At 36.7% G+C, this 25,769-nt stretch overlaps 4 protein-coding genes across 5 annotated transcripts; 3 read left to right on the top strand and 1 right to left on the bottom strand.

Annotated features, from left to right (window-relative positions):
• Positions 1-1,402: 1,402 nt before the first annotated feature.
• On the top strand, positions 1,403-2,186 carry LOC140866813 (non-specific lipid-transfer protein 1-like). Its single transcript, XM_073271866.1, has 2 exons — positions 1,403-1,815; positions 2,087-2,186. Exons 1-2 carry the CDS (start codon positions 1,466-1,468, stop codon positions 2,094-2,096), a joined length of 360 nt encoding a protein of 119 aa, XP_073127967.1. The 5' UTR covers positions 1,403-1,465; the 3' UTR covers positions 2,097-2,186.
• Positions 2,187-2,738: 552 nt separating this feature from the next.
• On the bottom strand, positions 2,739-7,096 carry LOC140859991 (COP9 signalosome complex subunit 7). Of its 2 annotated transcripts, none has more exons than XM_073262704.1 (9): positions 6,683-7,096; positions 6,177-6,252; positions 5,821-5,909; positions 5,529-5,618; positions 5,178-5,222; positions 5,015-5,085; positions 4,307-4,445; positions 3,662-3,770; positions 2,739-3,137 (listed from the first exon to the last, which is right to left on the bottom strand). In XM_073262704.1, exons 1-8 carry the CDS (start codon positions 6,839-6,841, stop codon positions 3,696-3,698), a joined length of 744 nt encoding a protein of 247 aa, XP_073118805.1. In that variant the 5' UTR covers positions 6,842-7,096; the 3' UTR covers positions 2,739-3,137; positions 3,662-3,695. The 2 variants fall into 2 exon arrangements, with proteins under 2 accessions (XP_073118805.1, XP_073118804.1); XM_073262703.1 differs by having other exon boundaries at positions 3,662-3,750.
• Positions 7,097-7,164: 68 nt separating this feature from the next.
• LOC140859990 (leucine carboxyl methyltransferase 1 homolog) lies at positions 7,165-16,913 on the top strand. The gene is made up of 13 exons (XM_073262702.1): positions 7,165-7,362; positions 7,529-7,617; positions 7,735-7,877; positions 8,515-8,562; positions 8,923-9,004; positions 10,128-10,230; positions 11,093-11,213; positions 11,298-11,345; positions 12,170-12,253; positions 12,835-12,899; positions 15,704-15,755; positions 16,393-16,431; positions 16,513-16,913. The coding sequence occupies exons 1-13, from the start codon at positions 7,283-7,285 to the stop codon at positions 16,588-16,590; spliced, it is 1,032 nt and encodes a 343-aa protein (XP_073118803.1). The 5' UTR covers positions 7,165-7,282; the 3' UTR covers positions 16,591-16,913.
• A 3,909-nt stretch (positions 16,914-20,822) lies between these two features.
• On the top strand, positions 20,823-25,769 carry LOC140863803 (nitrate regulatory gene2 protein-like). The gene is made up of 4 exons (XM_073267479.1): positions 20,823-22,291; positions 22,539-22,723; positions 23,979-24,202; positions 24,752-25,769. The coding sequence occupies exons 1-4, from the start codon at positions 21,016-21,018 to the stop codon at positions 25,536-25,538; spliced, it is 2,472 nt and encodes an 823-aa protein (XP_073123580.1). The 5' UTR covers positions 20,823-21,015; the 3' UTR covers positions 25,539-25,769.

Genomic DNA, 25,769 nt, shown 5'->3' with positions numbered 1-25,769 from the left:
TTCTTTCGGACGTTTCTGTATTTATTATTAATTTGTGTCATGCAGGGCATATATTTGGCTAGGGATGTAAATGAGCCGAATTGTTCGCGAACTGTTCGGGTTTTGGCTCGTTAAAAGCTCGTTCGAGCTCGTTTAATAAGGCTCGTTCAGACAAACGAACCAAGCTCGAGTTTTACAATATTCGGCTCGTTAGCTCGTGAACATGCTCGTTAATAGGATCGTTAGCTCGTGAACAAGCTCGTTAACAAGCTCGTAAGTCATCTCTTAGATGAAAAAATAATAGTATTGATATTTAATTTATAAATTTACACTTTACTTATTAAAAATATTGAAAAATCTATAAAAATTAATTTATTAGAATAAAATTACAAATTTTAATAATAATATTATATATTTTTCAAATATAAAATTTAGTTTTTAATTAATTTAATAAATATTTAAATTTATAATTTAAATATATTAAGATCGTTTAGGATCGATAAAACTCGAATAAGCTCGTGAGCCATGAATATATTCGTTAAATAAGTTCGAGCTTGGCTCGGTTATAAATGAACCGAGCTTGAACATTCAAAAGCTCGGCTCGTTTACATCCCTATATTTGGCTGAGCCCGTCAACTGATCCCCAAGATTATTATTTATCGACGGATGTCCATCTATTTGTTTGTTAATTTATTGTCTTAATTCGGCATCTATATATTACATAGAAATATACATATCGATCCCATGATAATTTTGGTAATGAATTTTTGTCTTTTGAACTATACGATCACGAGTTTTAAGTTGTTGTAGTACTAAATTTGGATTAATTGTACATGTTTAATTATAGGACATAAACCTTAAATCCGTCTACGGGCCAAAGAATATGCATGCTATAGGCTATATATAGCTCGTTGAAAAAATGAATTATAACTATAGCATCATTAAAAAACACATTTTATATCCTAAAATATTAAATTGATAAACGTCATCATGTATTTCATAGGTGTGACAGATATCAAATTCATACAACCAATTAATTATATGACATATATCGATCGAGGATTTAAATTTATGAAATTAAGTCTGGAAGAAAACTTGTCCTACACTAAAATTAATAAGCCCACAAGCGTGAGCAGCATGAATGAGTCTCGTGCATATGCCAGATGCCTCCAAAAAGAATCGACTCCCCAATTTAAGAATAAAGACAAACCGATAAAAGCAGTTACAAACTTACGTACTCACGATGGATTTATTCCATCTTAGACCCGCGCGAACATCTTGTAAAAAAAAAACAAAAAATACATAATATTTTTTATTAGAGAATTAAGTTGGTGCAAAAATGATCTTGTATCCCATTCAAACCTATAAATACCCCGTCTTCATAGCCCCGAAACACATACTATACATCGATAAGCATAAAAACTCTAATATCAATCGATTCCCTTGAAAGATAATTCCAACACAAGAAGAACATTTTCATCAAAACATGAAGTGTAGTCCTCCAATACCAGTGCTCGCAATTCTTGCCTTGATTCTGTTCGCGGCGCGGCCGGGACACGCCGCCATAAGTTGCAGTAAAGTGGACTCTGCTCTAATTCCATGCATCAATTACCTCACCGGGCGTGGGGGAAACAACCCGTCTCAGGCATGCTGCAGCGGTGTCAAGGCCGTGAAAGGGATGGCCCAGACGACGGCGGACAAGAGGGCCGGCTGCAGCTGTGTCAAGGCCGCCGCGAATCGCTACCCCGGAATGAAGGATGCCATCGCGCAGAGCCTTCCGGTTAAGTGCAACGTGCATCTTGATATCCCAGTCTCCCGCACTGTTGACTGTAGCAAGTATGTATATATAAATTTTCAACTGCCAAACCAATGATGTCCAAGTCGTCTTTGACCACTAAAACCCGGTATCGTATTTTAGTTATGCGAAAAAAAAAAAAACTAAAACCCAGTACTCGGGTACGAGATGGGAAAATATTGTTGGTCAGCTGAAAAATACTCAGTATATATATATATATGTTCAATTGTTCATCTTCCTTTTGTGTTGTTATGATTAATTTCTTAGTCAGTTTTCTTGTGGGTTAATTCATTATTCAATATGCATTGCCAGGATCAAATGAGGCCCGCAGTGTACAGCCCGGAGAGGCCCGAGAGGAGATTGAAGTCAGATTATTAGAGTTCTATATATCGTGTTCCTCTGTGATTGTATATTTTGTAAAATAAATGTTGCTTCATCTGGCTTCTTCAAGGGTTCCAGTAATAAAGAAACATAATAAATTCTCGAACCCGAGTAAAATTTCGCACACTGAATTTGACCAAAATTGTAGTCGTGTATTACCTTACCTCTGTCCAGTAAAATCACGTTATATCGATTGTTATATGTGATTTCAGGCATAAATAAATTTGATCAAGGTTTATGATTTGGTTTATTACTTGATTATCATTCTGGCACTTGTCCCCTAAATAAATATAAACTTCACGTTTCAGTTTTTATTTCTTTATCAAAATTATGTTTTCACCCCTTTGAAAATGAACAATGTCGTACTCATACGTAGGCATGGTAACCGGTTGAATCAATTCGAAACCAATCCAAATTCGGTTCGGTTTTACACAAAACCAACAGAGAAATCAATTTCTTAATGCAAAAAAAAAAAAAAAAAAAAAAAAAAAGTCACACGTAGATCATCTTTCTCCAAATTTAATTTCAAGAACATGTTTAAAAATTATATGAGCCAAATGAAATCAAACATACATAACCACAATTTTCTAAACACATCTCAGAAATATCATTTCATAAACGGTTTTATCAAGGCACCCAAAACTATCTTTTTTAGCCTTTAGAAAACAATAACGTTAATAGAATTTCATCCTTAGTATTTCCGTTTAAGCATACACTAAAACAAAGTCCAAATAAGGAAGGAAAGGACCAAGTACTATATCCCGTCCCTCGTCATTCAAAACGAAAAACATTGAAGGTAATCCAAGCAAATGCTGTCAGTTTCGAGGCGGGTTGACAGGTTTGATACTGAAGGGCCGTCACCTCTCGAAGAGCGCAGCGTCTTCCTGATACCATGGAGTCCAAAAAATGGCCAAGCGTCTGACAGATTCATCCTAGGTTCTCCTCTTTATCTCTATCTCCTCAACCTATCGGGTGTCGTCTCCTGCACGGTATACAAGTCATACAACATATCTTTACGTGGATCTATTAGGAACAACTCCCTAAACAATGAAGCGGTCCTCCGTTTAAAATTATAATGGAAGTCAGCATTACGAGCTAAGCCACATTTAAGAAATTAAGCTCGTAAGGTAAGTCGTCGATCGGCTCATGAGCCTGTCGATCAAGCTTGCTTAGCTCAATATTCTTTGAACTTGATCTCATGTTCAATAACATGTTCATGAAAAAATATTTTGGTAGTTCAAGTTGAACTCGAGAGCCTGAGGTCAAGTTCAAACATTCCCTGGTTGATGTCAAAGAGCACAAACTCGAGTTCAACTTGAACGTAATTTTAACTTGTAGAGTCCCTGGCAAAGCGCATGAATTGCAGTACAGTACAATTATAGAGTTGTTATTCCGGGCCGAAGGTTAAAAGAGAGCAAAACACACCAATGTTGAAGCTTGCATATGTAGAAAGTAAAGTTCATAGCATTATCCTGAATTATTGAAAGTATGGGCATCAAATGCTACCTCTTAGATCGGCTGCGATCTTCCTCGTAGTCCATCACTCCACCCAGTTCAGAAATGATCTCTTCATGCCCTCGGTGATCAATGTCGGCCTGCTCACAGTTTGTAACTTCTGCCACAACGTAAGACACATCGAAAAACACACATAGAGTTTGCATGCGTACATGCCATGGGTTTGTAAAAGAAAAGAAAACATATATCACAAGCATTAAGTTGTGAAACTTAGAAAGGCCATGTGCCAGCCAAATAGAGTTCACAAATGCATTCAGAAGGAAAGTGGCCGATCAACTAAAATTTTTCATGTATGTCTTAGTTATTCATCAAACAAGCAAATAATTGAATTTTATTATAAATGACTGGAATTGACCAAGCAGAATTATCATTTCATGAGATTTAAAATTTTGAAAATATCCATGAATTGATGAGCATTAAATTTCTATTAACATGACCAGAAAGTTAAGGTACCTAAGCCCTCAAGTCAATTCTAGATTGCCTAGCATCCTCTCCTCACACAGTTAGATCAAAATTCATGTGGGAATCACGCGGCTTTCATATTTAGCAGCACACCTCACACATGCAGTAAACCGAATGACAGTACTTCAAAACAGAGAATATGGTCTTTTTCACTGACAAAAGGGTTTAACTGACCTTCACAGATAGTGTTTTCTTCACTTCGTCAACTCTTTCTTCTACTTCCTTTCTGTGCTTCTTGTCTATTTCACTCATAGAATCTGCCCATTTAATCTTCTCTTGTATTGAGACAAGAAGATTTTCAGACGTGGACAACCTAGGAGATAATAAATTAAGATTTACATAAATAAGTTGGATACTAGATGGAAAAAGAGCAGCCATAGAAAGGAAAGCATTACAAAAAATAACAATTAAAAATCACGTCACATTCATTTTCTCGCTCCATATTTATAACAAGATATATGATAACACAAGAACTGAAGAAAGCTTCTTCTATGTCAGTGGTCTATTAAAACGAATCTAATGCCAGAGGCAATCATACTCTCATCATACACCATGCAAAGAACTCCAACATTAGGATCCCTAAGAAAGATTTTAAATCTAAAGGCAAGCAAGTGTGTGGAATGATAGAGGCAACTCCCAAACGAGAGACTGAATAAGTGCTAATATGAACCATCCTCCAATATCTGAAGCAGCTACTGAACATAATATAGCAATATTTAAAGTAGAATTTAATATTTTTATTGTTTCCCCTGACACAGCAAAAACTTTTTGAGAACGGAATATGCTATATATATTGATCCATATTAAGAAACTCGAGCAGTATAAGAAGCATTGGTACAAACAAAATAATAAAAATTTAACCCTCTCAGGAAGAAATATTACCAATTTGCCAGCGTTCTGATCATACCACCCAATTGCCCAGGTCTAAGATCCCTCCCTGCGGCAAATTGCACCTACAAGCTCACACAAACGTTAGATTAGCAACCAATTATTTTATCGCCAAATAATCTATTTGCTACTGGAGGTTAAAAACTATAATATTGACCTCAACGCATCGTCGCAACTGGTCCAGCTTTCCTCTAACTATCCCCTGTTCATATAAGTAACAAAAAGTAGCATTTAGTATACAAAATTCTTCAAAAAATTAAAATAAATGTCTTGTCTACTTTACTTTCAAGATCACGGTTCCTTTATAAAAATATGATAAATCAAGCATATAAATTTTAAAATCAAAATAATGAACAAGATGGATAACTTGTGCAAAGGAAACGAAAAACGTAGCAGACAAGCAATGCAAAAATACATTCTTGTTTAAAGCAAACCCCTTATCCGAGGAACCAAAACTTAAGAGTCCATTAAATGGTTGGCCAGGTATGAATAGCAAAACGAAACCTACCACATACATACAGTCGTTAATGAGAAAATCCTCCAATTCACGAACATTTGTAACATCTATCTCCTGCATCAATGTATCATATGGCAATACCTGTCCAAGGACCAAAAAAGTGCATATGCTCACAAACATTTACGAAAAGACGGGAAAATCAAAGACCATTCTTAACTAACACAGTGATACCAAATAAAAAGAAAACCAAGTACATAAGCACCAATCAAATCTCCAACATTCTCAACTAACACACAATGGCACAACCATAGGCAAGCCCACTAGAAAAAAGAAGTTGTAGAACCTTGTTTGCCTCTGCCAAAGTGAGCACTGTCAGTTGCTTTAGCTTGAGGACTTGCTCCGGAACCAATTGTGGAAGCCTGCCGGCATCACCTGCAGCACAACTGATTTGTAAAACTAATCCTTGGAGAAAGCACCAAATTGAAAGAAACATTACAATTCTCATGGAGGCAGTATTCAACAATATATCATACATTAACCGTTCTATGCACAGTAAAGACATTTTGAGACTTAGAGAACAAACAAGTTCAAACAATAATTTATAACCATGAATAATTTTGTACTGATTAATTCAGGCAAATTTGAGACATAAAAGCGAAAACCAGGGAAAATTGATGATTGAACACATTGGTCACTTACTTTTGTATTCACTCCATGTACCATATGCAAACATCCGCAGCAAACCAAGGAAAGTATCATTCTCAGTTCCTTCAAGCTGAAACAGCAATTCTTCAGAAGTTTCAATACCAAGGAAAATGTTCAAATAGCTGCCAAGTTGTACATATTAACATAAAAGCAAGCAAAAGATTTGTGCATATCATTACTGTTCCATTTTACTCTCATTGAATCCAAGAGCCTAGGTGTAATAGCTGTATGCCTGTATTCTTTTCAATTTTCATCTCCTAGTAAAATTTCCAGTCCGTGTTCATGATTTTGAGATGGCTAAGCTGACGCCCAGTCCCAGAAAATCAAGAAACATAATGCTACTGATACCCGCCGGGCCTCCACCGAGAACCATTTGCCCGAAATAAAAAATAATGAAACAAGGGTTGCGAATAATCTCAACCCAGCTCACATACCGCAAGAGTTCGTCTAAATTTCATACATCACGAAACAAAATCAATCGAACGCAGGCGGCGCAATACCTCGATGACGCTAGGCACAGAAAGAATCTCGGAGAAAGCAAAGAGGGCTGGGTGAGAGGTGGCCTCAGCAATCACATTAGCCAGTGCCGAGCCCTTCAGATTCGACGCCTGCTTCACAAAGTGGTCTATATGCTCCGCTTGCTTTTGTTCAATGTCCATTTTTTTTTTTTTTTGCAGATTTCAATTGACTACTGGCCCAGTAGCAGAAATTTACAAATAACTAAGAAAATAATCAGAAACCAGAGATAATCTAGGGTTTTCGTGATCTCTATCAGGGACTAGAAACTTGGAGAGGGCATTGGAGTGCCACTTCCCTTAGATTTAGTGCGTCGTATGCTTGGAGATTTTCCGCATGATAAATTTATAGCTCCAGCTTCTGTTCTGGGGTTTGTGCTAGCATACGCCGTATGTTTCCTCCGCCCGTATAATTGCAAATAAACCCTCCAACTTCAATAAAAATATATCACTGACCCATTCTCTCTCATCATGTTCACAGTTCATTTACAACGAACTTATATGCAAAAAAATTCTCACTCAAAACACTAATTTTAGTAAAATAGTACATCCAAACGAAACCTAAATTGCTCGTTGTTAACTTCGATGGCAAAGCCGGCGGCCGATTGGCGGAGCAACAGAGCGGCAGTTCAAGCCACCAACGACGACGCATCCGCCAGCAAGCTGTACGCGTTATCCATTTATCTTAGTTCTTCGGTTTCGTTGTTTACTTATATTCCGTGAAACTCCGCATGGTAATATGATCGAGTGGGAATTTTCTCTGGTAATCATGAGTGGTAGTATTTTGATTGTTAGGATGTTAAAAATCATCTTCGATTTTGCTGCATCCAGGTCTTGCGTTAAGAAGGGTTACATGACGGATGACTATGTCCATTTGTTTGTTAAAAGACCAGTGAGAAGATCCCCTATAATCAACCGTGGTATGATTTTTTCGTTGTTTTTCTGTTTCAAATCCTGCTTTGGCTTATAATTTTTCTGTAATGTAGAACGTTTAATTCACTGAAGTATCGTTTGGCTTTTGCGTATTATGTGTAAAGGGTATTTTGCACGGTATGCTGCACTAAGGAAGCTTCTCTACCAGTTTCTTGATTGCGAAATGGACGCTGATGAGAAAGGCTATTCCAAGAAGCAAATATTGTCGCTTGGAGCTGGCTTTGACACGACCTTTTTTCAGCTGCAGGTGCTTGGGTTTTCATGTGAGAATATCCGGTTTATAGACTAGTTATTGTCTTGAACAGTTCATGTAACCGTCTTTTCAACTCAAATATATCATTTGTTAACTTACATTTCTTGCAGTCTATGAATGCTTTTAATTCATTAGACCAGCTGCTTGATTCTAAATATGCAAGCTATTAACATCCCATGTCACGCAATGCCATTGCTTTTTCAAACTTATGAGCGGATTTGGTTTTCTGCTGGCTTGCTTTCGGTCGGTGGTTGTTTATTCTACCCTAGGTCTAACCACTTGTTGGTTGGAGGCAGCTTCTGACTTCACAGACTGTAGAATTTTGTTGAGCATGGAAAATCATCTCATATGCTAGAGATTATTTTACTATTCAATCAGAAGACAGAGTCTGAGATCAGTGAGTTTCTGAAGCTGTCAACTTATGTTTCTTAGGAGTCCACAAATGCACTTAAAATTTGTCAGAGAATAACTCCTATATATCCTCTGACAGCTATTATGAATGCTTCCATGCGTCGTTATATACATCTAAAGTTTGCTTGGTAAATAGTCGAAATCAGTTCTAAAAATCTTTGACTGGTCTCTTATTGGAAATTTTATTTGGTTTGTAAAATGTGCTGTTTATTTTTAACAGGATGAAGGAAAAGCACCTTTCCTATTCGTGGAACTTGATTTCAAAGAGGTAGAATTCCATCTTTAATTGTTAAATTGAAGTACTAACTGTCTTCTTGCCCTCCTTTCCCTGACCCCCCCCCCCCCCCCTTCTTTTTCCTCTCTATCCACACACACACGTGCCCCTCTCACATATATATGCGTGTGTGTTTTTAATGTTCCTTGAGAATAGTTTATCCATGAAATTGTTCATCTAGTTAATTTTAAATTTTTTTTTAATAATTAGTAGTTACTACCATCTTTCATGTTTAATTCTATACTCATAATGATTAAAGAAAATTGGTGAACTTACTATTTGAATTTTTTAAAAACGTTTTTGTTCTGTCTTGTGATGCTCTTCTTGTATATTTTATGTGCTCCCATTTGCTAGGTGACAAGTAAGAAAGCTGCCCTTATCGAAAATTGTATTGAGTTGAGGAACAAGGTTGGTGAAGCTGTGACGATCTCTCAGGGTAAGGCATGATTTACTGATGCCAAGGCTTGGTTTTGCAAAAAATTAAGTTCTCCTGTTAGACATGGCTGATCAATTTACAACATTTCTTTTTTGGTGTTAAAAAACTTTCTCTTGAATGAAATTTCTATACCTTGCCAAAAGTTTTCCAAAGAAACGAAGACAAGGAAATCACTTCCGTTACGTTTCAGATCATCATATGTGAGGGATGCTGTTCAAAATGCCTTTCTTTCCCCCTTTCTATTTTCTGCCATGCTGTGATGGCACAAAATGGAAATACTTGTCATCTTTCTTTCTAATAAATTATTCAGAATCGATTGTGTATTTTGGTGTCGATACACTCTGATGCAAGGAGCTAGTTATGTACTTGTTTGCAACATTGGCCAAAATGCATATGATATTATTTGATATTCTTTGCTTTTTGGGGTACCATGTGCATCGCATATCACTAGACTTCTGCATTAAGAAGAATACCGGGAAGATTTAATGCAGCTTGTCACACTTAGATAGGTCATTTTGTGTCTTTGATTGTGGTGTTTTTTTTTACTAGTTTTCCCTCTAAAATTGAGTTTTTTGTGCTTGATCTGTAGCTAGCTATCTTGAAGAATGCTGTTTAACTTCTAAGTTTTACTCAATATCCACAGAAAGTGATTCTTTTGAGCCTTGGAAAATGTCGCCAGGCTTGGCATGTTAGAGAACTCAATCATGATATGTTGGCTACAGGAACCTGTTTGAGTGAAATATCTTTCACACCAAACTTTGGGGGATAGAACTTTCTACCCTTGTTATACTTTGTCTAGTTCAAAGTTTCCTTACTGAGTATAATGTCACAATCATGTGGCTTTTGTTTTGATATTGTTTTTCCAGCAAAATGCTTTTGTAGTCCTGATCTTAAATTTTTTGGCATTTTTATCACAACTAATCTCATGTGTATGTCACATGAAAGTCTTTGAGATGTTCTTTGGCAGTCTTTGATGACAGTTTGGCTTGTGATACAATTATACTAGATTTGTGATCTTAGGGTGATTTTTGCTTAATGGATTCTCCATATTGGAAGACTTGGTTACTTTTTAGTCGCTATGATTGTAAATGCTCTTTGTTTATCTCCTTCCTGATTTGCTCAGAGAAAGGGGAAGTGCTTGGCAACCACTACAAACTGCTCCCTGTTGACCTGCGTGAAATACAAAAATTGGATGATATAATATCTCTGGCTAATATCGATCCAAGGTATGCATATTTACTTCAATTAATTTTTTCACTTAACCACCTGCAGCTCTTTGTTTTCTCTAACCAGTCAAGTCCTGCATGTTCCGTGCTAATTTTTATTTTGCCCGACTTCCTGATAGTAATTTTCCCTAGAGTTTATTGTGCCTAATTCATTCGATCCCAAATAGTTTGGGATCAAGGCCTGTATGACGATGAACAAATCTTTGACCTAGCTGCTCCTCCTCTGAATTAGTCAAAGGTATGGTTGGACTCGTAAGTGGGTTCTCAAGTGGTCTCCTTTGCTGCATGCTCATGCTGTAGTGATCTTGTTAGCTCTGTCTGTTTAGTGTTACAATCAGTGTTGTTAAAGGTGCACCTCTGGGTCAAGGCTCGTCATGCTCAAGGAAGATGTGCCCGGAGACACCAGGCTCCCTGAAATTGAAGAGGTGCACGCCTTGTGAAGTTAGGTTAAGGCGTTGAACAATAACTTCTTCCCTTAGCAGCCCACACTTGATTTCCACAACCAACCCATCCTCTGGATTTGACAACTGTAATGGCCAGTGTCCAGCAATTTTGGGCTTTTTTTTGGTTTTTTTAGTAGTTTTTGCATCATTAACATTTGTTGATGATTTATGCCTGGAAGATATTAATTATGCACACACACTTACCCCTTGTGACTTGAAAATCCCCACTGCATATGAAAGTACCCAAATACGGATTTGTCTAGTTCAGTTCCTAATTCATGTTGGGAGTTCTTTTCTTATGGTTTTTGGTTCCCCATGTTTTGGTATAATTTTCTCCCAGTGCTAATTTTTATCACTACATTAATTTTCCATTATAAGATTTAGTGGATGATTAAGTTCTGTCCTGATGCTGTTATCAGTTTGCCAACATTTATAATTGCAGAATGCGTTCTGATATACATAGATCCAGAGTCTAGCCGTTCTATAGTCAGATGGGCTTCTAGAAAATTTTCTACAGCAGTATTTTTCTTGTACGAGCAGGTATTGGTTTTCTTCTATTAAATTGGCTTTCCTAGTTTCTCTTCAGACTCCAATGAACTGACACTACATTTTTGCTAATAATAGATTCATCCTGATGATGCATTTGGGCAACAGATGATCAGAAATCTGGAGGTATCCATTACATGGCTGATTCTATTTTCCCTTTACATTTGCATTTTCCCCTTAATTTGTTTGGAGATGTTGAAGCTTAGTTAAATGTTTAGAAAGAAAGAGAACATTGAAGATGTGTGCTTTTATTAGCTGCATCAGTTTTTACTGTAAAGATTTGCATCCAGAACCTGCCCGGTTGTCCAACCAAATCTTTTGTTACCCCGTAAACCTCATATGCAACCATTTTGTAAAACAGAGGCATAAGTTGAAATTCCATTTTTTGCAAATTTGGTTGAAATACATTTCTTGTGATTGGAAAAAAAATTCAGGATGCCAAGATCTGGAGACAGTTTGCCAGTTTGGGCTATATTTTGAAAGACTATAATGCGAGCAAAGAGAACTGCACAATGTATTTTAATTGGCTGTCTGTATCTCTCTGTTTGGAGGGTTTTTAGTTGGTACTAGCTTTTTTGATTCATCAAACTGCAAGGAGCGACCAACTATTTATTCTGTTAAGTAAATTTCAAAGTGATATTCTCATTCAAAATGATAAAAGATAGGACTAAGAAGCAGTTTTGCCTTCTAATGGAAGGCTTTTTACATTTATCATATGAAAAGCTGTAATTTCGAGTGTTCCATATATGTTGGCTTAGTAAGTTTTTAATTTACCATTCTTTTTCTGCCTCTGTTTTCAGTGCCGAAACTTTTTCAATCATTTTGTTGGGCATCTGTTTTCTAATTTAATGGATTTGTCTTCATTCTCAACAAGAACCTTGGCCTTTTGTTTATATCATGTCAATTGAAAAACTTCTGCTTTGGAGTTGCTGATGCTGTTTATTGTTCAGAGTCGAGGATGTGCGTTGTTAGGCCTTTACGATACTCCAACTTTGCATGCAAAGGAAAAACTTTTTCTTGATCATGGATGGCAGGTATTCTCATCGTGTGATGTGAACACTGACTTAAGACCCTTGCTTCCCAAATAAAACCAAATTACAACACTATTTCCTGTTCAATCTCTCGAAACTTTATGGTCGTCACATCTTCATATCTTCCGACTTAATAATTACTTTTAACTGGATTCCCCCAAAAAAACTCTATTATTACCATATTTTAATCCGGAGTGTTATATTTAAAAATCTTAAAATGCTAAGTAGACCATCAAAACAACTAATTTATATGATGTGACATCATTAATCCAATAAATTCTTGTATAACATGTTACATGCTGGAAAAATATCACCGTCAGAATATTAAATTGAACATGCATTATAGTTCCCAGTATTATCCCTCCAAACACAGTTTTCCAAATAACTGAAAAAATATACCAATCATTACTTTCGTTTTGACTTGAGTTGAAAAATGTTTTCCCCAAATCTTACATGGAAAAACATTAGAAATATATTTATTTATCTCATTTTGTACAATAGTTGGTTATATCTGATCTACATTATTTCTTTAGAAATATTCGTAGCTGTAAATTCTAATATCTGACGCTGATAATTATTTGTAGAGTGCTGTGGCCTGGGACATGTTGAGAGTTTACAGCTCTTTTATTGAAGTCCAAGAAAGGCGCAGGTATGCCATTTTTTAGCTTGCACATGATTTACAAATGTTGTAACCTGTGTTGTCGTATTGTTACTTTAGCATTTGTGCTTTTTAAAAAGCAGATGTATTATCTAAGATGAAGATTTTGTGGTACATTTGAATTGTTAAAAGTGTCTTCCTTTCATTTCATTTAATTAATGGTGATGTATGTATTCTTTATGGTTTACATTATTTAGAATTAAGTAATTCCTTTATGCTGTTGAGCTGAACCTAAATTGTAGGTGTCAATCTATTGTATTAAGTTTTGTTCTCTGAAGAAATTATGTGGAAGTATATTTCTTTGGGGTTGCACATTTTCTGAAGTTTTTATTGTACACCGTTTTACCTTGTTATAATGTGAAAACGATGTTTCCTTGGATGGATGCATGCACTTGTAGTAAACTTAGTGTTCACCTGTATATATTCAGTTGAAGAATTTTGGCGAGAATGAAATTGTCATGGTCCCAGGGTTTTGATAACATTATGGGGCGATTTAAGGGCTGATCATAATTCATGATGCGTTGGAGAGAACCTCACGATCTCTTGGTTTAAAGGTTCGTTAGGAGAGAACCTTAAATCTCGTAACACAATATTGTGATTAATTTTCCTGATGAATTTTATTAATAAAACACGCTCTATTTATAATAGAGTACAATTAGAGAAAATAATATCCTAACATAAATAAAATATCACTCTAACTATGGAATGATTCTATTGTTTAAAACTTAAAAAAGACAAGATAACAATGAATCCTACAAAAGATTATAACAGAATAATCCTTTGGGCTTTTAACTTATCCATATTGGTGCAATGGAGGCTCATGACACTACTCCCCCCTTGGAGATCATGGTTGTCCTCAACCATGTGAAAAGTGCAGGCTGCTGTAGGAGTATTTCAAAGATTAGGCATAGGTGGCGGTGGTTTTTAAATTCCTCCCACTGGAACCATAGACAACCTTGTTCCAGCTTTAAAAAACCAAGTTGGACATTGCTCTCAAGATAAAAAGAAGCCAATCCACCCTTTCTTTTTCTGTTGTTCGTAGATGACAAGAGAATTGTTGGCATTGGTTTAGCCCTTAGTAGATCGGACATCCCTCTGCTGGGATTGGGCACACATGTGTTGCCGTATGCTTATCCGCTCCCAGGCAGCTCCCTGATTTGCTGGTGATCCATACCTTCCATACAGCTACCATAATCCTTGTTTGACAATGCTAATGTGCTGCCATTTGTGGCTTCGCCGCCACTCAGCTCCTTAGTACTTCTGCCCTTGTCCTTACCCCTTACTGCTTCGGTTATGGTTGCAGAGATAGCTAAGGATAATGCTTCCAGCTGGGCATGGAGTTCTTGCTGCCGACGCTTGTTTGCAGCCCTATCTTCATTGTACATCTGGATAAATGCTTCGAATTGTTGCTGTAAGGTGTGAAAATTCCCCATAACAGTTGGCTCTGATACCAATTTGTCATGGTCCCAGGGTTTTGATAACATTATGGGGTGATTTAAGGGCTGATCATAATTCATGATGTTTTGAGGCTCATTGGAGAGAACCTCACGATCTCTTAGTCTAAAGGTTCGTTAGGCGAGAACCTTAGATCTCGTAACACTATATTTTGATTAATTTTCCTGATGAATTTTATTAATAAAACACACTCTATTTATAATAGAGTACAATGATTCAATTAGAGAAAATAATATCCTAACATAAATAAAAGATCACTCTAAATATGAAATTATCCTATTATTTAAAACTTAAATAAAAGACAAGATAACAATGAATCCTACAAAAGATTATAACAGAATAATCCTTTGGGCTTTTAACCTATCCATATTGGTGCAATGGAGGCTCATGACTGAAATTGATTGACGTGGATGAGAGACATAGCAGAAGTCATGATTTGGGAAAGGAGTGTGAAAGATTTGTTGATTTTCAATTGAACGCTGATATGATGAATATTCAGTTTGAGTTGTTATCACGACCTCTAAGAAGTTCTTTTATTCTTGAGGCTTCAAAGGTTTAGGCGTGCTCGTTGTGTTGTTGAACTTAATTATGTTTGTTGGTGGCGGAATGACTCTATGACTTTGATATTATTGTCCTAGACAAAACATCTACCAGAGTGTTATAAATATGTGTAAAAGATTCAAACCAATGAGGTACGGTAGCATTATAAATCTAAGGAGAAAATTGGTTTTTCGGTCTTGTACGTCTGTGTTTTCGTGATTTCGGTCTTCTATGTTGTCAGATTTCAATTTTTGTCTGCTATTTTTGTTTTTTTGGCAATTTTAATCATTTTTCCGTTGTAGCGTTGATGTAGCACCAATGCAACGCTATGTGGAGCTGACATATATCGTGTCACATCAACATTCCTGATGAAAAATGCTAAATTTGCCAAAAATCGGAATATGCAAGGCTAAAACTGAAATTTGAAAACATATAAGAACAAAATGACAATTACCGGATCAAAAATGCAGTTTTTCCTAAATGTATATGTAAAAGATTCAAACTAATGAGGCATGATTTAAGGACCCAGCTTTATTTCAGAATTTGGCTGGTACTCGTTTATGGGTACTTGTATCTCTTGGTGATCTGTTCGATAAGGAAGTATTTTAATCCAAAAGGTTTTCAAAGGGTTCCATGACATTCCCTTAGAAACCCCTTATGTTTTTGAGTTTGTAAAGTGTCCTTATCTAAGTTTTAAAGGTTCATTCTTTCTGTGTGCATTTTCTCTTTTTATCTTTATTTTAGGAGGTTGAACGCACATGGATATACCTTTTACTTATTTTCATTTCTCTTTTAATCAGGATTGAACGGCTAGAATTGTTCGATGAATTTGAGGAGTGGTACATGATGCAGGCAAGTGTTTATTGCTTTTCTGTTGTGACAAAATAAAGCAGTTTTATCATCCTTTTCCAATTGGGGAAAAATAGTCTTTTGAAGAGAATGCTGTGAGACTAATTTATCCCATAGTTGTAGAGTAGAAGTCTACTCCCATAATTTCAAGACTACATGTGCTTGACTATTCTACTGTTACCAAAACTAATGTTTGAATGGTGTTTGTGTAACCAGAAAATAAAGTCACTTTAGATTTCGAAGGTTGCACGTCCACATAGCTTCTTGTCGCAGCCTGTTTCATGAATTAAACCGCAACTGAAATTTGAGTTGGTGTTCTTATACAAATTCATCGTGTTATTGCTGTCATCAAAACTCATAATCCTCATCTGTTGATCTCCTGAGATGACACCCGCCAGTGTCTATATCAGGCTCTAAGCAAACCTAACACCATTGATGAACCTCTTTTTTTTTGGTATCACATATGGCTTCTTTCAAATCTTTACTTTTAAACTCACTAAATGTAGGTAGTTGGCCACTAGTGCTTCAAAGGAAACTCGTTTCTTGCATTTTATTGATGTAAATGAATGATATACGACCCTGTATAGTCACTTTAATATTTCTTAAACACTTATCTAAACCCAATATTACATTCTTGCAGGAGCATTACTGTGTAGCTTACGCAATCAATGATGCGCTGGTAGGCTTGTGCTTACATATCCCAGTCCTTCACTCATTTAATCATTCAAATTTTCACTAACCCGTCATTTTAACGCCGCAGGGTCTATTTGAGAATTTCGGTTTCCCTGTTAACACAGATGAGAGCAAATCAGATGCCTCCGAAAAAACAACCCCTTGAGAGGAGTTTGTTGTAGAATATAGATTCTCCCGAACCGTTACAAACTTTTTACTCCAATATAAGTTTGTGGGGATGATAATGTGTGCATCTACCTGTTTGTTTGTAAATGGGAAGATCCCTTCCTTTTTGCTAGCTGTTTGACATAGAAAACGTGGTGGGGACCCCCCTTAGAGCTAAAAAAATGTGTCATCCCTTGGGCCCTAGGTGGGCACTACTCTTTTATTACACAAGGAAAATAAAACATTATCATATAATGTTGAATTAGAACGGTACTTGACCTGCAAAACATTTGTGACTTCTTTCAGACTAAAATGTTTTAAACGTAACATACAATAGGTTGTCTTAATACAAGAGACTTTGTGTATGGGCGCACTTGAACCTAAGCTATGTAACTATTAGTTAGGGCATGTTGAGTTCGGATCAACATCCGCGATCCAACTCACGATGTGCACGTTGTATTCGTGGTTGCATGAAGACGGATCACACAAATGTTCAATGGGTGGATGGGCTAATTTAATGCTTATACGTAAGTACGTTGTAGGCTATACAGAGGCAAGGATGTTTTGCTGCAAACTTGAGAATTTGCAATAGGTTTGATGTAGCCATGTAGGGGTCCAACATCTTGATTTCATATCAACTGCAAGTAGAATGTGGAAGGCTCCTTGTCTGTTTATGGATATAGATATAGATATAAAGGTGCGAAGGAGCTACACGCGCGATCTCGGATACAAATCATAAGGTGCTTCTCTTATATAAGTTTTCTATAAGATGTCAATAATCAAATTTCATGTGGTTCAGAGAGAGAAGATTCATGGGCTAAGTAATCTTGGTGGTCCAAAATCTCTTCAAAAATAGTTCTATATTATAAAAATATTTGATTTACATGCTGCGAGTTCTTTAATCAATTTGCAATCAAGATTCATGAATCTAACGTTGGAGGAAATGGTTCCCATTGAAGGGACGGGGTGGGGGTGGGGGGGAATGGTAGGTGCACCAATTTTTGTTGGAATAAATCAGTGGTGACAAGAATTAATTTGAGGTGGGGGCAACAATAAGTTTCCCTTTAAATGTTCCCCTATTTAAGAGTTGAAAACAAAATTATTACACAAAAAATAAAAATAAAAAACAGTTCAATCATTTTCTATGGGTCTCCTCATATCAAATTATCAATACACTCTACACAATTTTAAAACACTCTCGTAATTTCAAAAGGTAATTTCTCATGTTTTAAAATAGTATTTGAGAGAGTTTTTAAGAAGTATTTTTCGTTTTTTTTTTAAACAAAATTTTACAAAATTTAAAGAAAATCTAAAAATTACTTCCTATACGTTATTTCAAACAGTACCTAAGTTTACGTGCCAAGTAATGAAAACGAGTTTTGGTCCTTTTTTTCTCGATTTTGACTGGATTAATAACTCATAGGTTTTTAAATTCTGTGAATTTTTTTATTATTATATTATTTGTGCCGAAAAGGTAAGTTAAATTTTATGGAGATTTTCAAGTAGCCGATTTTGTGCATGAAAAGATGAGTCAGAGATTTATCTACTCGCGATTCAAGGTCTCACTTGTTGATCAATGCACTTGGTTTAAACTAAAGCCTATCTGTTGTAATAGATACTATTTTAAATAATGAAATCATAACAGTAAAACTGAATGATAATGTGATTTTCAGAATTTGGTCGATATCTCCAGCATTGAAAAGCAAAAAACAACGATAGCATAACCTTTGCTTCCAGGATGGCAAGGTAGCTTGCGGAAGCTTTTGGCCCTGTCTAGACTAGTTCGCTCGAATACCATTAGAGCTGTTAAAATCGGTGAGATTTGTCAGATTTGTCCGCTCATCCCAATCAAAATAGACCGATTGAATAGATGATTTTTCAACTAATCCAAATGGTGGACGACTCGCTTCGCTCCGTCAAATGATACATTATGGGCCAACTAAATCTAGCCAGCTTAATAAAACTAAAAAATGTATAAGCCCGTCGAATTGGTCGCCCCACTCTGAGATTTTACACAACAATGTTATTCTCGTGCTAATATATTGTTAGCCATAGTTTCATGATTTCAACTGATCAAGGGGGAAAAAAATTAAAATGTCAATAAATTGTATATCATCTAGCATTAAGGTCTCAAATTTGGGATGATGTCTCCCTCGAAAGCTTGATGCAAATAGACGAATTTTTGTTCTACGTCTCCGAGCTATATATCCGCGTTTAATTCTGGTCATTTAATAAATAAGACTTTGATGAATAACGATTTCAAGATCTAATTGTCCATTTCACCCCAACTCAAAGGAGAAAGAAAGAAAGAAATCACATTGTTGTAGGTCAATGTTGAACTTGAACAGCTTGTTTCAATTCGAGTTATTTTTCATCACTAAGTTCATTTTTAAATACAAATAAAAAAATAAATCATAATTTATTTATTTTTTTTTTTGAAAGAATCATAAAATATTTTTATGATCGAAGTCTTTTGTTTTGTAAAGGTAATTGAAGAAGCCGATTTAATTATCAAAAAGGGCATATAGCCATATATAGGGATGTTCTTGCAAGGAACCTTTTTTGGCTCTATGTGCACGTCTTGTAGAGAAATTTGAAATATTATTGAAAGTATATTAAAAAAAAAAATCAGAAGAAAATGGTTGAAATCCTCTTCGCATCGAGTAGGTATCCTACATCGTGAAATATGTAAAATTTATTTTTTAGTAAAAAATAATAATTTTTTATATAAAAACAATAATTTGATGTGTCGAGTTAATTACATATCAATCTCACAAAATTATTTTGTGAGATGATTTCACATTAGATTTTATGTATTGAAATATATGTTGATCAAATCTCTATATGTGGAGTTCTCATCCTTAATATATATATATATATATATATATATATATATATATATATATATATATATCAAAGTTATCTTAAACTATTTTTGGCTCCTTGTATTATCTGAAAATAGGTGGAAATCTTTAAAATCAGCTAAAAAAAATTCCTTCTGAATAATATTGGTAACTAATAAATTTTTTTTATAAAAAATTAAGCATGGCATTTATTAACTAAACTTTCACTTTATCTATCGATCTAAGAATTTATTCTCCCACAAACTGAGAACATCTTTTGACCAAAGGTGCTTTGGATATGGCCACCTTTTATTGAAAATTGAGGATATATATAAGATATAGTAATAAAAGGTCAAAAAAGGAATTGAGAAAAAAATATAATTTCATGAAAAGGCCCCCACCATTTAAAATGTATCTTTAATGTTTAACTTTTCCTCACCAACTTGACCTTTTTGCACTTGTTATTGTCTTTAGGCTTAATAGCCCTTTAAATTCAAGCTCGTAGTTCTTTAAATTTCTAACTTTAATTGTGAGAATTTTTACTTAGATCGTACGTTTTTGTTACCTCATTACTATATATTCGTGACCCGCATACTATATATTATATTATATTATATTATATTATATTATAAAACGTGGAACAAATATATGTTACCATATAAGAATGTGATTCAATCCTAAAAAATTACCTTATTTTTATTAATACTCCATGATACTATTTGAAAGTTTTCACATAGTTAAATAGATCTAACAAGTATGGTAAAAAAAAAACATTAGTCATTAGATCCGAACATTTCAAGCTAAAATGACTTATAATAACGCTATTCATCCCGCACTAAGGTAATAGATTTAGATGACCAATTATACTAAATTTTCCCCAATTTTTTTTTAAAAAAACTTATCATACAAAAAGTTTAGCATTTAAAATACTTATCACATACCATCAAAAAAAAACAAAATACTTATCATCCATAAGTCAAAAAATTACATTAAACTCACTCTCAAAAGTTATTCGAGCTATTAGAGAGTATTCGATAAATGATCAAAAGTTTGTTTATCATCTTCTTTTCAAAAGAGTCTAATTTTTTTGACTAAAATCATTTTTTAAAAAAAGAAAAAAAAAAACAAGAACGACGAGTTTATATAAACAACTGATATTTCTTTATCTTCTATACATTCATGAAGCATAAATATAACAGAAGTTTTTCAATATATATATAATAGAGTCAAATATTGAATCAAATCATGTTTAAATAATATTCTATTAACGTTTTAGTGTATAAAAATAAATAAAAGCAATAGGTTTTTTTTTTAAAAAAAAATAATAATAATAGTGTGCTTTCTTTAAGTAGAGTAAAATCGCGGAGAGTGGACAGTGAAGTGGAGAGAAGTTTGTCCAAAACATTACAGAGATGAGGAATCTGCTCCCTTCTGTTCAAATTCTGCCATCTCCGCCACCCTTTTGCCTGTAATATACGGCGGCGCCACCTCTCTCCGCCAGGGGCCATTTCTATTTGTTCGAGCACTCTATTTTTCTGACGAAATAGAGAAATAATAGAGAACATTGAGATTGGTTTAACGAAATGGGCTGCACGGCGTCGAAGCTGGACAACGAGGATACTGTGCGGCGGTGCAAGGAGCGGCGCCGCCTCATGAAGGAGTCTGTTTATGCTCGTCACCACCTGGCAGCAGCTCACTCTGACTACTGTCGGTCCCTACGCATGACAGGCGCCGCCCTCGTAGCCTTTGCCTCCGGCGAATCCCTCTCCGTCGCCCACCACACCCCCGCTGTCTTCCTCCCCACCCCCTCGTCCGCCACCGTCAAGCCTCCCTCCTCCATACCCCCTCATCCGATCCCTTCCCCATCGCCTTCGCCTTCACCTTCCTTCCACCCTCCTCCTCCACCGCCCCCCATGTCCACCGCCTCTTCCCACAATAAAAAACAGCAGCCACCCCCTCCGCCGCGTCGGAAAAAGCCCATTAAAGTACCCCACATCCTCTCCGACTCAAGTTTCTCGTCCTCTCCACCGCCCCAGCACAGTAATTTCACTTACAATGCGAGAGCAAATTCAACTTTTTCAACCACCCCATCGCAGACCTCGTCTGTATGGAACTGGGATGATTTCTACCCTCCCCCTTCTCCGCCGGACTCCGAACACTTCCACCATCTCCAAAACGCGAAGAACCAAGTCGAACACCACCATTCCTCCGACGAAGACGATGATAAAGCTTCAAGCTTTTCAAGTGATCGCTTTCAGAAACCTTTCGGCGTGAATGAAAACCAGAAATTCGACGACAGGGCATCAAATTACTCATCATACTCTCGATATTCAACCAATAGCACTGCGAAAAACTCCACGAGGCGGGGTCCGGGTCCCATGCCAGTCTCCAAGAAAGGTCAGTGGGAGAACGAAGAAGAGGAAGAGACTGAGAGAGAAGAAGTACAATGCAGCGAATGGGACGATCACGATCATTATAGCACCACGAGTAGCTCAGAGGATTCGGAATCAAGATCTGATTACGGGACACGATCAAATTTGGGGTCGGTGAAAAAAGGGTCTGCTGCTGCTAATAATACTAACAATATGGGAAATGTCAATGTGAATTTAAAGCCCAAGTTCTCGAGCAAATTGGATAAGCTTTCATCTGGTGATGATAGCAAATCTTCGGTTAGCTGGGGAAATGGGAATGAAGGGATAAATTCTGATAGGAGTCTTGTGGTGAGGCACAAAGATTTAGCAGAAATCGTGTCGGCTATCAGGGAGTATTTTGATAAGGCTGCATCTGCTGGAGAGCAAGTTTCGGATATGCTCGAAATTGGGAGGGCTCAGTTTGATCGGAGCTTCAAGCAATTGAGAAGTAAGTTTGTTTTTGGATTCTCAAATCAAGAATTCTTTTTTGGAAACTCTTGTGAATTTGTTTAGTAATTTGGATTAGTTTCTCTGTTTCTTTTTCTCTGATGTAAAATATCCAGTCTTTGAATCAAATTAGCTAATGTACTTGCAAAGATTGAGAGATGATTGCCCTTTTTTCCGTGTGTGTTGCTGAATTGTTGGTGGGATGCATTGGAGCTTGGGTGTTAATTGATTTTGATTTGGTGTTACAGAGACAGTGTATCATTCTAGTGGAATGTTGAGTAACTTGAGCTCGAGCTGGACTTCGAAGCCTCCTCTGGCAGTTAAGTACCGATTTGAGCCCAATTCGATCGAGCAATCTGGTGGTCCGAAGAGCCTTTGTTCCTCTCTGGAAAGGCTCTTGGCTTGGGAAAAGAAATTGTATCAAGAAGTGAAGGTAGTGATTTTAACTCAAAATTTCCTAATTTCAGTTCATTTGCATCTTTCAAACTTTTGTATTTCTTGTCTCAATTTAAGTTAGATTCTTCTTTAAAGCTTGCATAGATGCCATAGTTGAAAATGGCATTAAGTTATTCCTTTTCACATTGTATCTTGCTAACCAAATGACAATCTGTCCCTGGTAAAAGCTTGGGGAGATTACATAGATTTGCAACATGTGTCTTGGGTGGTGGTGAATAATGGTGATTATTTATTCGAGGAGTTCAGCTTATCCATAAGTGCAATGCAAGGGCGGATCGAGTAGAGGTGGGGATAGGCCTTTGAGACGGTCTTTATCCGTGAGACGGCTTGACTCCATAGTCCATCCACATATTGAGCGAAAATTAATACTTTTGGCATAAAAAATAATACGTTTTCATGTGTCGGCCTGAGTTGGAAATCCGTCTTACAAAATTAGCTCGTGAGACGGTTTCACCGGAGATTTATTGACTAATGTTGAGTAGAGTTGAAGGGAAGCTATGGTCCAGACTTAAAAATTTTATTCAGAATTTCAAATTCGAAATTTTATCCGTAATGTTTTCGAAAACTCGTGTCTTGCCCCTTGATTCATTGAGTCACCCCCTCACCCGAATTTCGATGTTCGCCCGAACGTAAATGCATATCGTAGTATATTTCTTCTGTAATCATGGTTTTTAGATTCCCTTTTAGTGGAAGTGACCAAATTGCACCGAAATGACTGTTGTGTGATGCCAACAACCTGGAATGATTTTAAGATGTCAACTTGGAACATGCTGGTGGGTCCTGTCTTCTAATAGCCTTTGTCTTTAGTCCAACCTAGTGTGTGCCTGTCATCACAGACCAAAAGTTGAATATTTTAGCACTTCGATCAGTTCTTGCTAAGAAATAACTATTCGGACAGTTTAACTAATCATTTCCTCATCTTAGACACTCATCTATATTTACTTTGGTGTGTTAATTATCATTAATTTACGTGGTTCGTGTTTCAAATGACATAATGGTAATTGATGCTCCGGCTGTTGTAACAAGGTGTCATATAGCAAGTTCTACGGGAATTGGAGCTGTATCTTTCCTTCACTTAAAGAACAGGATCATTGTTTTGTTTCGATAGTTTTGACAAAGTAAAATTTAATACGACAATAATAGGGACTAGTTAATCTGTCAAAGTGTGTACCAAAGAATTTGTCATACTTAATTATTGATACATGTCAACGTGTCCCTGATCATCAATGTAGGCTAGAGAAGGAGTAAAGATCGAGCACGAGAGGAAGTTGTCAACACTCCAAAGTCAGGAGTACCGGAGTGAAGAGGAAGCCAAGTTGGACAAGACAAAAGCGTCAATTAAGAGGCTTCAATCTCTCATTTCCGTGACGTCTCAGGCCGTATCAACTACCTCGTCTGCTATTGTCACTCTACGAGACACCGACCTTGTTCCACAGCTAGTTGAAATCTGTCACGGGTAAGTGCAAGTTTGTTCCTATAAGTTTGAAAGCCAAGATTAGGAATATGTTTGATTTGTAGAAAAAAGATTTTGATTATGTTCGATGTGAATAATCACACGGAGCGAACCTAAACCTCATTCGCTCCTATACCTCATCGAATGTCCGCTCAAGAGTCAAGACCTTGAACATCAATAATGATTGTGTGCACCTAACACAAGTCCAAGTATTTTGGTTGGTGGTTCCCTGTGAGTCAAATTGGTTGATGTGTCTGTGTAGCTGAATGAACTGTAACTCAATCGAGCTAAAGGTGTTTTGAACTCGAGCTTTTTGACAAGCATGAGCTCAATTTTAGTTGTTTGATGAGCTCGTAAGCTGTCCCTTCAAAGTTAGCTTGTGGGCTAGCTCGGGAGCCTGAGCCTGAGCTTCTTTGTTTTGTGAATGCAATCTATGTGACTTGAACTGAGGACTCAAGCCTCTGGAAGCCAAATAAGTTTTCATTATTATATTATGAAATAATATTGACCATCGAGTTTAGCGGTCTGATCGTCTCCTTTTTCTAAATGCAGCTTCATGTACATGTGGAGATCAATGAATCAGTATCACGAAGTTCAGAACCACATAGTGCAGCAAGTTCGTGGCCTAGTTAACCGCACGACCAAAGTTGAAGCAACATCTGATCTGCACAAACAAGCGACACGCGATCTTGAATCGGCTGTATCAGCGTGGCATTCGAGTTTCTGTCGTCTCATAAAGTTCCAACGGGACTTTATTTGCTCTCTCCATGGCTGGTTTAAACTTACCGTCCTCCCTGTTAACACTGAACCAGCTAATAACAACCGGGAACTTCCTGAGGTTTTTGCTTTCTTCGACGAATGGAAACTCGCCCTGGACCGATTACCTGACACAGTTGCGTCCGAAGCCATCAAGAGCTTCATAAACGTCGTTCATTCCATATTATTGAAGCAGACGGAGGAGCTGAAAATCAAGAAACGTACAGAAACCGTATCAAAGGAACTCGAAAAAAAGGCTTCATCTCTCAGAAGCATTGAGAAGAAATACTACCACTCTTACTCTATGGTTGGCATAGGACTTCCCGATACAGGGCCTGAAAACGGGCAAGTTTTGGACGCCCGGGACCCACTGGCTGACAAAAAAGCCGAGCTCGCAACTTGCCAGATGCGGGTCGAAGATGAGATGGTTAAACATTCTAAGGCTGTGGAGGTGACAAGAGCAATGACATTGAACAACATTCAAACTGGATTGCCTGGAGTTTTCCTAGCCATGACCAGTTTTTCTGCCTTGATCACAGAATCACTGGAGACCGTTTGCACCCGTTCTTACTCCATCAAGTAGAATCGACGTTTAAGGGAGCGATCTACGCGAGCAAGCTCCCATCCCCTGTAACACACAAAAAATTTGTTGCATCATTGCTTTTCATTTTCTGTTTTCTTTTTGGGTTTTGAGATATGTTTAAAATGAGGGGGAAAAAATAAGAAAAGGGACAGACAATTTTTTTTCCTTGGTGGCTCATCTTATTTTTGATAGATATCGTTCTGTACAATATGTAAATATCTGAGATTCCCA

This window comes from Henckelia pumila, chromosome 4, assembly GCF_033568475.1.
Source record: "Henckelia pumila isolate YLH828 chromosome 4, ASM3356847v2, whole genome shotgun sequence".
In the NCBI taxonomy this organism is placed as follows: domain Eukaryota; kingdom Viridiplantae; phylum Streptophyta; class Magnoliopsida; order Lamiales; family Gesneriaceae; genus Henckelia; species Henckelia pumila.
This window is presented reverse-complemented; position numbering and strand designations above follow the sequence as displayed.